Source organism: Pongo abelii, chromosome 11 (genome assembly GCF_028885655.2).
Source record: "Pongo abelii isolate AG06213 chromosome 11, NHGRI_mPonAbe1-v2.0_pri, whole genome shotgun sequence".
Classification (NCBI taxonomy): Eukaryota; Metazoa; Chordata; class Mammalia; order Primates; family Hominidae; genus Pongo; species Pongo abelii.
Window position 1 is genome coordinate 140,930,148 of NC_071996.2, and position 14,908 is coordinate 140,945,055.

The 14,908-nt window shown below is 42.0% G+C and overlaps 1 protein-coding gene across 9 annotated transcripts in view; it reads right to left on the reverse strand.

Annotated features, from left to right (window-relative positions):
- COL6A3 (collagen type VI alpha 3 chain) overlaps positions 1 to 14,908 on the reverse strand; it is a 90,482-nt gene that overhangs the window by 66,851 nt on the left and 8,723 nt on the right. For 4 of the 9 annotated variants that reach the window (XM_063713149.1, XM_009238283.4, XM_009238286.4 and 1 more), the window contains exon 2: positions 5,761 to 5,881. In XM_063713149.1, the coding sequence (XP_063569219.1) occupies positions 5,761 to 5,851 (91 nt within the window). In that variant the 5' untranslated portion in view covers positions 5,852 to 5,881. Of the gene's footprint in view, positions 1 to 3,618; positions 4,237 to 5,760; positions 5,882 to 8,869; positions 8,975 to 14,908 lie in introns of those variants that run through there. The other 5 variants (XM_009238282.4, XM_054550030.2, XM_009238280.4 and 2 more) reach the window with 3 other exon arrangements.

Below are 14,908 nucleotides of genomic sequence, written 5' to 3' on the forward strand. Positions count from 1 at the left end.
TCATTTGAGTAGAGTTCATTGACAACAGTGGTGATCGTTCATATTTTACACATATGTGTGTTTTACAATCAAGAACGCTCTATGGGGAATTTACCTAGCAGACAGGTAGTAACAAGAGGCAGCCCTAACTAATTAGCAATCTCTATAATGCCCTTCTAACTGGCTTTCCAAAAAACTATAAGCAGAGATGTACTGTTCTTCCTAGGATTATTATTCTATGTTTTTGCCATGGAACATGCAGCAGGACGTGGTACTAGGAGGAATTGCAGAGTGATGTTAATTAGAAAAGACACATGAATGGATTAATTTTCTGCCCTGGTGCTGCTAGTGGCTTGGACACTAGAAGACAGAGATGCTTTCTTGGCATAAAAACAAAGGTTTTATCATCTGTGTGGAAACATACGATGTTGGTAGGTTGATTTAGCATTCACTACAGTAATCTAATTGTTTGTCCATTTCATAGTGGTTAAACATAAAGGCAAACTCAGCTATTTTTGTGAGTATAACGAAATGTCAATAAAAGATGTTCCATTTCTCTACTGGTCCCTTTCACTGTTTGTTTGTTTGTTTGTTTGTTTGTTTTAGACAGAGTTTCACTCTTGTCACCCAGGCTGGAGTGCAGTGTCACGAATTCAGCTCACTGCAACCTCCACCTCCTAGATTCAAGCGATTCTCCTGCCTCAGCCTCGCGGGATTACAGGCGCCCACCACCACACCTGGCTAATTTTTGTATTTTTGGTAGAGACGGGGTTTCACCATGTTGACCAGGCTGGTCTCAAACTCCTGACCTCAGATGATCCTCCCGCCTCAGCCTCCCAAAGTGCTGGGATTATAGGCGTGAGCCCCTTTCACTATTTTTTGGTAGGTCTTTGTTATTATCCCGATATTCTGAAATGTGATAGATCAGGGAATTAATGATACTGAGACTATGGTAGCGAGCAGTGCAGTTCATTGTAGATACCCTCTTGTCATTTCCTGGTAATCTGAGTGTTTGATTTAGGGTGCTGTTAGAGACACCCACCTTTTCCTGTCATTTGGCAGGACTGATGCCTGTGTGGTAATGCCGGGGGTGAGGCCTGTCATTTGGAAGCAGGAAACACTTTGCAGTGTTTGAACTGCCTCTCACTCTTTCCTATGGAGAAGCAGACCCACGGGTAAGGGCATCAGCACTGCCAGCCCCGTTAAAGCTGAAATCAGGGGTAACCACTGGGAAAACCATTTTATGAACAAACTTCTGAAACACCCTGGGGCTGGCTAGTTCTGAAACCCTCTTCTTCATCAAGCTCTGCCTGCCCAAGACAGCTGGTTCCTTTCTGCTGATGTTGGGTCATCTCTCTTCAGCTCCTGCTTTCTGAATCCTTGTTATGAAAAACTGACATCTGGTACTGCTTCTCTGCAACTGCTCCATTATTCTGATTGCAATCTTGCAATTCCTCTGCTGTCCCTCCCATGTGGTCCTGTAGAGTGATGTGTGCCTCCAAGCCTCAACTCTCTTTTTCCTGCCCCACCATCCACGTGTATTCACAAGAGACTGACTCTCCATCAGTCACCTCACCTCCTACCTCCTGTCTCAATGGCCATCTTGGTGGTAACCATTTTTAAAAGTGTAGGAGAAAAATCTGTTCATAAATCTTGCTTCCTATGATCAGTTCCCCTATGCCATGTGGTTGCCCACTCATTCTTTTTTGATTCAAAGAGTTATCCACTTCCTCATGCCTACTAAATACACAGAAGAGAGTCTCCAACCTTCCTACATGATTTAGTTACATTATGTTCAGCCTGCATCCACACTGCAGGCTCCGTGGTCATCTCCAGACTTTAAGGTCTGTATGGACAACCTTTGTGAGCACCACCCTCTCTGGTTTCTGCAGTGGCTGGCTGTCTATAGTTCCTACACATCTGAGGACCACATTGAGCACCATTGGAAACTCCTCCAGCCCTGCGATTGGCCCTCGGAGGTCTCCCTGTCTACACACCAGCAGTGTCTCCAACTTGCACACTCAGCTGTCTCCAGGGCTCTCCTTCTGAGCCCTGGCCTCTCATCCTCTGGCTCTTCAGAGGTCTCCTGGCCCATTCCAGCTCTCATTAGCTCCCCATGCAGCTAAGATGCCATGGCAGGCTATTTCAGGAATTTACTAGCTACCACTCTGGATTTCCTTACTGAGAAAATTTTCTTCTGTCCTCTCTATTGTTCCCTCTTTGAAAGTTCCAGTTCTGGGAACTCCTTTGATCCTGGGAGTGCCTGAGATATCTGCAGAAAGGCAGGGATCCACACTAATGGAGACACCCACTGACTCGTAATCTCTGATAGCAACTGGAAGCCACTTCAAATCAGCAGTTGCTTCCTGAATGTTTTGTGACCCCTCTTCACATCCTTATAGCAGCTGATCAAAAATAACTTCAATCCCTCCAAGCCCCCAAGCCCCACTGCTTCCCTTCTTTATTGAGATGATGGATGTCAACTCAACTTGAACTCTCTCAATGTGCCTCTTATACACCTGAATATCTTGGAAATACAGCCCCTTTTCTCATGCCTTCCCTCCATCTCAGAGAACATGTGTGTCTCCTTTCTGGAGCTCAACTCTCCCCCTGGATTCCTCTCTCATTTCCTGCTCATTCCACCCAGAATTCTCTGCTACCAACTATCAAATGGCTGCATGGGCTCATTTTCTAACAAGGGGAGGTCCCTCTGCTCTGCCCATCACTGATGAGTAAGCTCTGGGCACTCATTACAGTTGCTGTGGTATGGTACAGTTTGAAATTGTACTTGTCAAATTCCTTCCCCACTGGCCATTTAGGCACTTAGCCCTGGAAGGAGAGCTAACAGGCTTAACTGGTTAAATAACTTGTTGGCCAATTAGCTCTGTACATGCAACTGCACATGACCCATCGATGCAATGTCCATGTGCTCTCAATACTTCCAGAGTGGCTCTCATCAACTCCATTAGAATTAGAAGAGTCTCTGTGGGCACAGCCATGATTACCACATGGAAAAGAAATAAGAAGACCAGACCCACAGCCCAAATGCACAGCCTCCAGCTCCGGCTGTCACTAACCATCCACGACTAAATTTTTTCCAAATCGATCTAGACTGGATCATAGCTGAGGTTTCTTGTAATTCCGATTCTACCAACACTCTTAAATTAACTCCGTGAAGTAGAAGAGAGACGCTCTCTGCTAGTCTACTGGACACGAAAACAGATGCCCTCGCTCCCGTCTCAGTTCATGCACTCTCCAACAGGGAGCTTTCCTTAAAGGAAACAGATCCCAACGCTAAATAGAGGAGTTTGATCAGATACACACCTCACCACTCTGAGGCTTTCTTTTCTAAGGAAGGCAGAGGTATTTTGTGGGATCATGATATTAGAATGTGGGTTTTCTTAGAGTGAAAATATTAGTTGTTTAAAAAAAGACTCTTCTTGTATGTAGGTGAATGCCCTACTTGGGGAGAAGACTATGGAAGAATATTCCAAATCAAACCTTTGTTTTTAAACCTGTGAACATTCATCTCTTCCCTGGCCCGCGCGCCATCCTAGCTGTTGCTTTAAGGCCAGCAGTTGCCAAGCTCATCTCCCAAGAACAGCAGGGCAGGGCGTAGCTTGGTGGCGTTGCCATTACCTGTGATGTCTTTAAGGGTTTCCGTGTCTCCAGCCCTTTCTGGACTCACGGATGAATGCACACAGGACACTAAGTTTCCTACTATGTCATGAAGTGAGGTAAAATTCTCTAGGTTGAACATATGCATATTGAGCGGTTCACTTGCTATTTCTTTTAATGCTCCTTCATCTGCATCCTCAACTCCAATTGCAAACACGTTAACATCAGCAGACTTAAGTTCCGCTGAGGGCAGAGCAAGGCCATCCTTCGAGTGTCCATCAGTTAACACTACGATAACCTGAGGGACTCCGTCACCGGCCCGGCTTCCAGCAGCCTTGGTGAGGTGGCTTTGCATTATGTATTCTAATCCTTTTCCAGTCTGATTTGTTCCCCCAATATAAGACATGTTGGAAATATGAGAAAGGACTTCTTGTTTAGTACGATACGTATTTAACAGGAACTCGGTATGTGGGTTTCCGTTGAACTGGACCAGAGCAAAATGGAAATCATTTTCTCCCACAGCTAAGGATTTTACAACATCATATAGAAACTCTCGAACAAGTTGGAAATGTTCCTCTCCAATGGTCCAAGAGGAATCCACTAGAAATATTATATCAGCAGCCGCACCATTTTTGACATCTTTAAAAAAAGACATTGGTTTAGATTTTTCTACTATGTAAGCAATTACTTCCTATCAGTGCAAAGCCTTCCTAAACAAATTTGGTTTACACTATACTGCTACTAAACACTTCACACCTCACTGGTAATACAGGAAGGTGGACCCACTTACCTGGGAACCAGGGACCTGAGCCCATGCACTCAATAACTGCTGGTGCCCAGTCACTAGCCCAAGTTCCATACTCAGAGACCATCATGAATGGGCCAGTAGCATGCTCCAGATTGGGGAAACAATTTCGTGGGCTGTCTTTAATTCAAGTATTATTCCCTGTGGCAGTTTGAGCCCCGAGACCCACCTGATTAAACCAGAAGGAAGTCTTATCACAGACAACCAACCATCATTTTATAAATTCATTCTTTAGTTTGGAATACAAAACTGGGCCTTGACAAAAAAGGAAAAGTAAAAATTGCTATTTTCCATTCACTAACCCCCAATGCTTTGGGTAATTTGTGTGAAAAATAAATATAATAAATACATGTTCTTTAAGCAAGGAGGACCTGTGTAAATGTAGAGAAGGGAAAAGACTTATTTTTTCCAGATTTTTTTGAGCATGAACAAACTGTACTCTACTAGTTACTGCATATTTTTCAGAGCCAGAAAAGTCTTCATAGATGTCAAACATTATCTATCTCATTTCCAGATGAACCCAGTTCTCCCTCAAGGGTAGGGGCTCAGGGTATCAGGCTGTCAGTGGCCCCAGGAGGTGCCCTTCTGCAGCTGTGAGCCAGGCTTGCTGCTGGACTCTACTTACCTCAGGCTGACCTGATGCCCCAACCCACGTTCTTCTTCCATTGAAGTGACACTAGACTTCCCTCCATCTAAGAGCAACCTGGCCTGGAGGAAGAATCCCTCAGAGGCCCAGCTCTCTGGGTCAAGGAGAGGGAGACCCACCTGAGTCCTTTCCAGCTTGCAATGCATGAAGCATTTCCCACTTTTCTAAAACTCTGAAATCAAATTCTTAATAGAGTTAATTAGAACCCATGCTTTTAATTCGTTTTGGGAAACAGAAATCTTAAAGATCCAAGGATCCTAGATGAAAAATGCCTTCCTGCATCTGGAGTTAGAGAGAGAGGGTGATCTTTGTTTTTTCCAGGGAAAATAGTTTTTACTTTCAATCATTGACTTCTCCCTACTTTATGTGCTCAGAGACCAGCCAATGCCAGAAATGTGGAAAGTCCCTTCAGGTGGTAAAACATTTGAGATACAAACTTTCCGTTCACATCCAATGTAAAAACAAATCATGTTCAAGCCAATTCCAAGATACCAAACCCAAGTTTTAATAAAAAATAGGTCATCTCTCACTGGATAAAGAGTATCTGAAAAGGTCTATAAATCCTAGAACTATCCTATCTGACTATCCTATAATAAATGGCTTAGCTACCTTAAAAACATATCTAAGCTCTATGTCAGTGCCTGATGTCTAAGATCTAAAATCAAAGAATGATATTCCTTTTTACAAAATCAAGGACGTTTCTGGCTCTTACCTGCTTGCTGCTGCTGGGCATGAGTTGTGGGAAAGCCTGAGAGAAAGAGACAAAAGACGGCCACTAAGGGCAAGTGCCGATGTTTCCTCATTTTGAATTTGTCTGAGCACCAAATATGAACCTAAAAGAGAAAACAGGGCAAAGGGAATGATCAGTTTTTGACTCTCATTATGCAAAATCCCTCAAAATCCCATGCTTTCTACATCCTTTTTAGACTTCCAAGAAGACTTTGTATCTGATTCATTCTTTGAACCAACAGCAAAAGGATGGATGATAGATAGTTAGATAGATGATAGATAGATAGACAGACAGACAGACAGAGAGATAGATAGATAGATAGATAGATAGATAGATAGATAGATAGATAAAAATCTATACAGATACATACATGCGCACATATATGCATATATACAAGGAAGGGAGGAAGGAAGGAAGGAGAAGGGAAGGGAAGGGAAGAGAAAGGAAGGGAAGGGAGAAGAGAAGGAAGGTAAGGGAAGGGAAGGAAGAAGGGAAGGAAGCAAGAAGTGAAGGAAGGGAAGGAAGGGAAAGAAAGGAAGGAGAGAGGGAGAGAAGGAGGGAAGGAAAGAAGGATGGAAGGAAGGAAGGAAGGAGAAGAAGAGAAAGAAGCAGAAGAAGAAAAACAAGAAGAGGAGAGAAGGAAAGAAAGAAAGAGAAAGAAAGAAAGAAAGAAAGAAAGAAAGAAAGAAAGAAAGAAAGAAAGAAAGAAAGAAAGAAAGAAAGAAAGAAAGAAAGAAAGAAAGAGAGGGAGAGAGGGAGGGAGGGAGGGAAGGAGGGAGGAAGGAAGGGAGGAGGTAAGGTGGGAAGGTGGGAGGAAGGTAAAGAATAGGTGAGTGAGAAGTGAATAGGCAGAGCTCTCTGTCTGAGGGGACCTCAGACTTCTTCTTGTTAGCAGAACATAGATCACCTGTAATGGCAATGCTCACTCTCCTCTCTGGACATTCTTAAACATAGTTCAAAGAACACAATTACATTTTTAGAAAATAGGCATTCATAGTAGTTTCTCCACAATCTGAAAATATTCTCTTTCTTTTTCAAATTACTAATGAATGAAAAATTTATCCATTATGAAAGATAGTTTTGATTAAACATATAAATGAGAATTTTTGAATCTAGTGACTATTACTTTGGCCACAGCTAAAAGCTATGCAATTAAACCTTCTTTTCCTCCCAAAGTGATGTAGGCAGCAATTTGGAAATAGCATATTCCTAAGCAAAGAGCAGAATGGAAATGGGTCAGGAGTAAAAGCACCCATAGGCACAAGGTGTCAGGTTTTGACACCCAGCTTAAGTTTGTAAGTCATGTTTAAAAGAACCTCAGAGGAAAGCTTCAGTTTATGGAAAGAACAGGCTTTGCCCAAATTACACCAAATGCAACCCAACCACAGCAGCTGGGACCATGTCAAGCCTTTTCCATATTCTCTATTAATATTTAGCACTTTTCCTCCAAGGAAACTCTGCCATATGCCAACCTCCAATCTCACAATGGAATGAGCCCGGGGTGATTTAATTAGTAAGACTGTGAAGCCAGACCTGGAGGCTAACTGCCCTGATGCACAGTCTCCCATACCCACGTGCCTCTGGGGGCCGCACACATGATGCCCGACCAGCCAAGTTCACATTCACATGAGCTCTGTAGTGTGTGTCATCAGACCTTTCCCCTGCCAACATCTTTTCTTCCTACCACAAGATTTTGTGACAGCCTCTTCACTCTCCAATCTCCAATCTAAGAGATCAGCTTGGGGGCTGGGGTCTCCTTTAAGACCCCTCCGGAGAGCTAGGGTCTTTCTGTCTAGGCTGAAGTCCGCTTGCCAGGACAGCATCTTTTTTCTCCTCTCCTTGACGCAGGATTCTGGTTTCCCTTAACTTTTTCTGAGACCACAGACAGGGCTGCCCACAAGACCCTGTGCTCTGAAGGGCCCCATGCTCAGTTTGATGCTTTGGTGTTGCTATCTTGGAATTGTTAAAACATTTGAACGAGAAGCTCATTTTCATTTTGCAATGATGTGCATGTCAGTGACTCTTCTTACCCAGACTGGCCAGGGGTTCCCCAGTTAGGAGCTCTCTGGTCAGGGGTTCCCTTTTCAGAGGTTTGGGTAACAGTACTGGGGAACAAGGCCATTGGCGACACAGGTAGGCTAGGATGTTATTAAACCGCTGTTTTGGGTGCCATGTTATCAAAAGTTATTCAGCATCTACTATGTGATAATTGCGGTTTTTCATAATTTTTCATAATGTATGTTATTTATCTTTACATTATCCTTAGAGGTGGATGCTGATCCTCATGCTTACAGGAAAAAATGGGGGTGCAGAGAATAAGTGGCCAAGGTGCACAACTACTCAAAGACACCTTGGTGCTCTATAGCACCTGCCACACTGAGGGTTCATAAGATGAGAGGATAAGAAGAACATTTTTATTTCTCCATGAAAACCCCATGATTCCATAGCAACTTTTCAATCAAGTTCACCAGCCTGAATTTGGGCTTTTTAGGAATCAGAAAAGGAGCCAGTGATGTTGGGGAAAGACAAGGTGCTTGGAATCAGATAAATCTGGATCCTGGATCCACCACACCCTACCTCAGGTAGGTGGTATACTTGCTCAAAGCCTCCGTTTCCTCCTCTGCAACACAGAACAATGATAGCCATGCCTCTCTTCCAGCCCTCTGTGAGGAGCATGTGGCAGGCTGTTTGGTAAATGCCTGACGCAGAATGGATGGTAAGTGAACTCTAACTACCATTCTCCAACAACGTAGGTTTCATCGGCATTTCCCAAAGCACATTCCATGGAACACCCATTCCATTAGATGTTCGAAGGGGAAAAACAGGCGTTTCCATGAGAAACGCAGTTTGGAAAGTGCTGAATATGAAGCCTCCTTCTGTAACAGTTACAATATACCTTAGTGTATAGCAGTTCTGAAAAATAAAGAAACCTGCTGTACTTGATTTAACCCAGAATTCCCCAAACATATTTCATGGGCTATTCCTCTCCATGTCTAATTTTGCTAAGCTCTTACTCCTCTGAAGCAGTGACCAAAGGCATCTCCACCTGTCCAGGCCTCCACTGAGCCCAGGCCACTGGGTTTGCAAATACCTGTTCTCTTGGACTCCATTAACTGTAAGTGGGACCCATGTCCCTTGATGTCCACCATCTCCCTGTGACCGCCTCCTGCCTCCCTGTGACCAAGTGAGAGAATTAGAATGGGTAGACGACTGACATTTCCCCAGAGAAGCCCAGGGGAAGGACCAGACTCAATCTCATTATCAGCATGAACTTTCATGACACTAGTTAATATTGTCATTTTTTCTTATACTGAGTTTCAGGACGTACTATTTGATATTGGAAATGATATAGTGTAGACTACAGTTAAATTAGAAATTCCATTTGACTTAAGAAACTGAAATACATATAATCTAGGGAGATTGAGTTATCATCATCATTTCACTGTTAGGGTTTGAAGGTTAAAAAGTCTGTTTCACAGATTATAGCATGTAAAGGCATTCAGCATCGGTGTGAATGAAAATCAAAAACATCTTTCTGGTTATCAAGTATATGTCAGATTTTGAAATGTGACTTTTTTCATCTTATAATTCTAAAACTCCAAATGCTTCTAAATTGGTTTTATATCCCCTGCATCAGGAATAATTTGACAATTCCCTGAAGAAAGCAAGGGGAAATTAAAGCAAATCAGGCATGTGAAATTATTTATACAAGACTTTGGAAAGACATACAAGACTTTGGAGAGACTGACAAGACTCCATGAGATCTGTAAGAAGTGAGGAAAATAACACACCTAGAAACTGGATAACCTAGAAAAAAAACAGATATTTGCTTGAAATATACAATCCACCAAGACTGAATCATGAAGCAATAAAAAAAATTCTGAACAGACTTAAAACTAGTATGGGGTTGAATCAGTAATCAAAAACCTTCCACAAAAAAAAAAAAAAAAAAGAGCCCAGGACCAGATGTCTCTCCTGGAAAATTCTTCCAAACACTTAAGGAAGAATTAACACTAATCCTTCTCAAACTTTTCTCAAAAAAATTAAAGAGGAAGGAACACTCCCAAACTCACTTTTATAAGACCAATATTGAAAAGAAAAATACAGACCAATATCCCTGATGAATACTGGTGCAAAAATTCTCAACAAAATACTAGCTGACCAAATCAACAGCACATTAAAAGGATTATACACAATAACCAAGTGGAATTTATTTCTAGAATGCAAGGATGTTTCAACGTATGAAAACCAATCAATGTGATACACCACATTAACAGAATGAAAGGGTGGAAAATAGCAAAGCTTGAGACCTCACACTTATAATTTCAAAACATATTACAAAATGACAGTAATGAAATCAATATGATGCTGACTTAAAGACAGACATATGAACCAATGGAACAGAATAGAGAGCCCAGAAATAAAACCTCATGTATATGATCTTTGAGCTTCAATAAAGCTACACAGTGGGGAAAGGATAGCCTCCATCATATGAATGTTCCTCAAAAAACTGAAAACAGAATTATCATATAATTCATCTATCCTACTTTTGGGTATATCCAAAAGAAGTGAAAACAGGATCTCAAAGATATATTTGCACACCCATGTTCATTTCAGCATTATTTGTAATATCCAAAAGGTGGAAACAACTTAAAAGTCCATCAATAGATGAGATGAATAAAGAAATTAATTCATTTCAACAGTGTTTTATAGTTTTTAGTGCACACGTTTTTTTCTTCCTTGGTTAAGTATATATATGTATATATACATACACAATGGAATTTTTTGCAATTATGAAATTGATTATAGATTTCCAAGGCTGCTTTATCACAAACAAAGAGTCTTCCAGGACTGTGAAGCTCAGCCACACTCTGAGCATAGAGTATGGCAAAATGCCTATCTGTATCATTGTAGGTGTATAATAAATATTTGTTAAATTCATTAACTGCTATTCCTACAGTTCTCCTAGGACTTTGCACTGTTATTACACCATTTATACTGTAATTTTTTTTTTTTTTTGAGACAGGGTCTCACTCTGTCACCCAGACTGGAGTGCAGTGGCAAGATCACAGCTCACTGCAGCCTCAACCTCCCAGGCCCAAGCAATCTTTCCTTATCAGCCTCCTGAGTAAATGGGACTGCAGGCACACACAACCCCACCCAGCTAAGCTTTGTATTTTTAGTAGAGACAGGGTTTTGCCATGTTGCCCAGGCTTGTCTTGAACTCCTGGGCTCAAGAGATCCTTCCACTGTAGCCTTCCTAAGTGCTGGGATTACAGGCGTGAGCCACTGTGCACGGCCTACTGTATTATACTAAGTCTTATACATGCCACATACAAGGAATATTATTCAGCCTTATAAAAGAAGGATATCCTTTTATCTACTACAACATGGATGAATCTTGAGGATATTATGCTAAGTGAAATAAGCCAGTCACTAAAAGACAAATACATTACTTTATAATTCCATTTATGTGAAGGTATTTAAAGTAGTCAAAGTCTTAGAAAAAGAACTTAGAATGGTGTTGGCCATAGGCTGTCAGGAGGGGGACAGTTGTAGTTACTGCTCCATAGGTATAGAGCTTCTGTTTTGCAAGATCAAAAAGTTATAGATATTTGTTGTACCACAAGGTGCATATAGTTAACACTGCTGTACTGTACACTTAAATATAGTCAAGATAGTATGTTTTATGTTATATGGTTTTTACCACAATTCAAATAGAAATGAGGACAGGAAATATCATTTGCCAGGTTTTAAAAGCATGGGTAACTACTCCTAAAATGTAGCCATCAATTTAACAGAAATGATGTAAGTGCAGCATCTCTTTTTTGAGGTGTGATAGAGTTTAAGAGCTACTAGGAGAAAACAGTACAACTAAACATCCTAAAGTGTGTCCACTTGCCACTGTATTCAAATAACACAATGTTTGCCCTTACTTCTAAATAAGATTTGGAAAGAAATAAGAAAAGAATATATGTCATGCAAAATGTTAGGGTTTGGCAAAGAAGATCAGAGTCTCATGAAAGTGGGAAAGAATCTAATATGAACATTCAGACCTGGTGCAAACATGGCTTCTGCCCTGACTAGTATCCTCTGAGCTTTGGAATCGGCTCTACCCAAGGCCTGAGCTTTTGTGTCTCTCTTAACCTTCCTCTCTCCACAGGTGCCCCCATGGGCTCTGCAAGTCTTTATGGTTGTCTGTTGTGTAGCACAGGAATTCCATTTTCCCCATACAGCTAATGAAATCAGGGATGAGGATGATCTAATGTTCTCAGCCTTGCCATCTGAAGATTAATGGCAGAGGACAGTCTGTCCGGCTGATGAGTGATGTAACTTTGCCATGAATGGAGCAGCGGACTAGTGTCCAGATGGACCACTTAGCAAAGGTACAGGGAGAGCCACAGAGAGTTATTGAGGCTGCCAGTCAAGGACAGGAGCTAAGTGGGTACAAAGGAAACCTGAAGCTCAGTCCCGTGGATTTGTCATGAAATTCCTTCTGCCTGAGGTCAGGCCCAGAGGGAGAAGCTGGAGTCCAAATTTTGGGGCCCAGCTATGAGGAAGACAGAACACAGTGTGGGCCCTAGGCCTGACCCGCCAAAAATTGGTGAGATGGAGACAGATGAAGCGATAAACAAGGGAATGAACACTAGGACCCATGTGGCTTTGGATTTCCAAAGAAAGTCAACAAAAAGTACCACCTGTGATGAAACAAATCTACCCTGTGATTCAGATTCTGAGAACTTGAAGGCATGATCTCAGCAGCTAAAATAGAACCACCTGTCAATACAGCAGTCTCTTGGAAATGTATCAACAGTGAGAAAGGAATGCTGTTCTAATGATGCTCAGGAGGCCAGTTATCAACAGAACAGATTTTTTTCTGCAACAAAGTGACAGCAATGAGTGGTGATAATGGCAGTATTGCAAAAGCTCAGCCCAATTTTTTTGCCTTGCAATGGTCACCGCCTTTTGGACATGGATATATGTTAATACAATGTAGAAGAGCAGTCTCCAGTGCTTGTGCTGTGGTTTGACAATGCTCCCAAGCTTTAACCTGGTCGCAGCACAGCAGGGCTCAGGGACCCCCGACAGGCCGGACTGCCTGTTCTCCTCCCTCCACTTAGGATGACCCTACCTCCACCGTGCCACAGCCCCAACTTTGCCCCTTCACTCTCTAGGAATCCTCAAGCCCATGCAACCCTGGGAAACTTCCAGACCTTTCCACCAAGCTTTACCTTTCTTCCCTACAGTCTGTTAGACCCATTCCTGAGTGTTTCTTTAAATTAAAAAAAAAAGCAATTGCCATATCTAATTTTTTGTATGACTTCAATTAAATAACGATATACACTTTAGAATAATATAAAAGTATATTTTATATGTGCTATTCTTGATTCTTTCTATCAAGCTTGAGAGTCAATTTTTTTTTAGCAAAGGTAAGCTTCCTGCTAGATTCTTTCCAAGAAAATGGCCTGTTCTTTCCAAAACAACCTGTATTATTGTAATTGGTCTAGATCAATGTTTTAATACGGGATCAACAGATTCAAAGAGTCTATGATCCTCCCACAGTTGAGTGCAAAATTGCATCTATGGATGAGGGTTTTTCTGGGGATAAGGGTCCATGTTTGTATGTGATTCTAAAAGGCAGTTGCGCCACTCCTCACCCCCCAAAGTTTAAGCATTGCTGCTTCAATTAAAAATTTTAACGCAAATCTTCTGGAAAATCCAGTTCAATTACTTTAAATGTTTAATCCATGTTCAAGAGGCACGATTTTAAGTGGTATTTTTGTTTGTGAATGAGAACACAAGAGTATTATAGAGGCTCTTTGTAAAGCATTCGGCTTTGTAATCCAGGTGGAAAAAATAGGACATGATAAGATGAGAGCTGTCCCCTCACTGTTGAGTCTGGGATGGGAAGAGCTGCAGACGCCTCTGCAGGGAGCACTGACAAAGAGCACAAGTGAATTATGCCTTGAGCAGGTTTTGCTAATGGTTTTCTTGATCATTCCTATACCTCACACAGTGAACGCCTTTGAATCCACTGATTCTGTCACATATAAAGCATTGAGTGGGCTCACTCTGGAGCAATTCCAAAATTACCTTTCTCATCTTCCAGAGTGCTCAATACAATCTAAATAGTTACAAAATAAAATCCGGGAAGTCTTTCTAAGACATCACTCACTTACTTCAACCATTCTGAGTAAAATAAACTTTTAGTTCACTGAAAATCATATGTAAAGATTTTTATTTTCAAGATGTGAATCTTTAGAGGAGTAGCCCCCTCAGTGGAGATACTTCCCATTGGAACACAAAGTAATGAGATAAATACACTCTGCACAGGAATTATTTTATCCAGAATATATCCAGATATTGAGGGAAGAGGAGGGGAGAGAAGAGAAGGAAAGGAGCCCTTCCAGCTCTGAAAAGGACGGGAGATGATGCCTGTAGGACAATGCATTATCCAGGCTCCACTGATGACTCAGAACCCATATGGTTTGACTGAGCTGAATTCCCAGATGGGAAAAACGCCTTTGGCCCCACATACTTTCCTACCATCATGCGAGAAGCAGGTCTTGTGGCTCGTGGGCTCCTAGCCCAGCTGTTGAGTATTTGCTGATATTTTCATTTGCAATTAACTCTCTTCTATTGTTTATCATGTCCTGGAGTCTCCATTTATAAAAAAATGAAATTCCCTGGCAGCAAATTTTGGAGAACTTTTTAATTTAGATCATTAAAAGATGTCAAACACCATCACCCTCCCACTTCAACAAGGGGGAATGAGGCAGCCATCCCCGCTCATTCCCTGACACCACCCTCCCGGAGGAAGGAGAGAGGAGAGTGCTGGTAATGTTTCCTGGGCTTCTGTCTTGTGGGTGGGATTTCACGCCCTCCTCCCAACCCCCCGATGGCTGATTTCCCTCCATTTTATAGCTGAGAAATTGAAACCCCAGCAAGGCAAAGTGATTGTTCAAAGTGATCGTTACATAGATAAAAACAAGATAGAACCAGAATTCCAACCCAAGTTAGCATTTCCAAAGCTCATGGGAAGAACCCTAGGGAACCCTAGAGGCTGTGCCAGATTTGGCCCAGATCTCAAGGAAACTCTCCACGTCTTTTGGGGAAAAAATAGACTTCC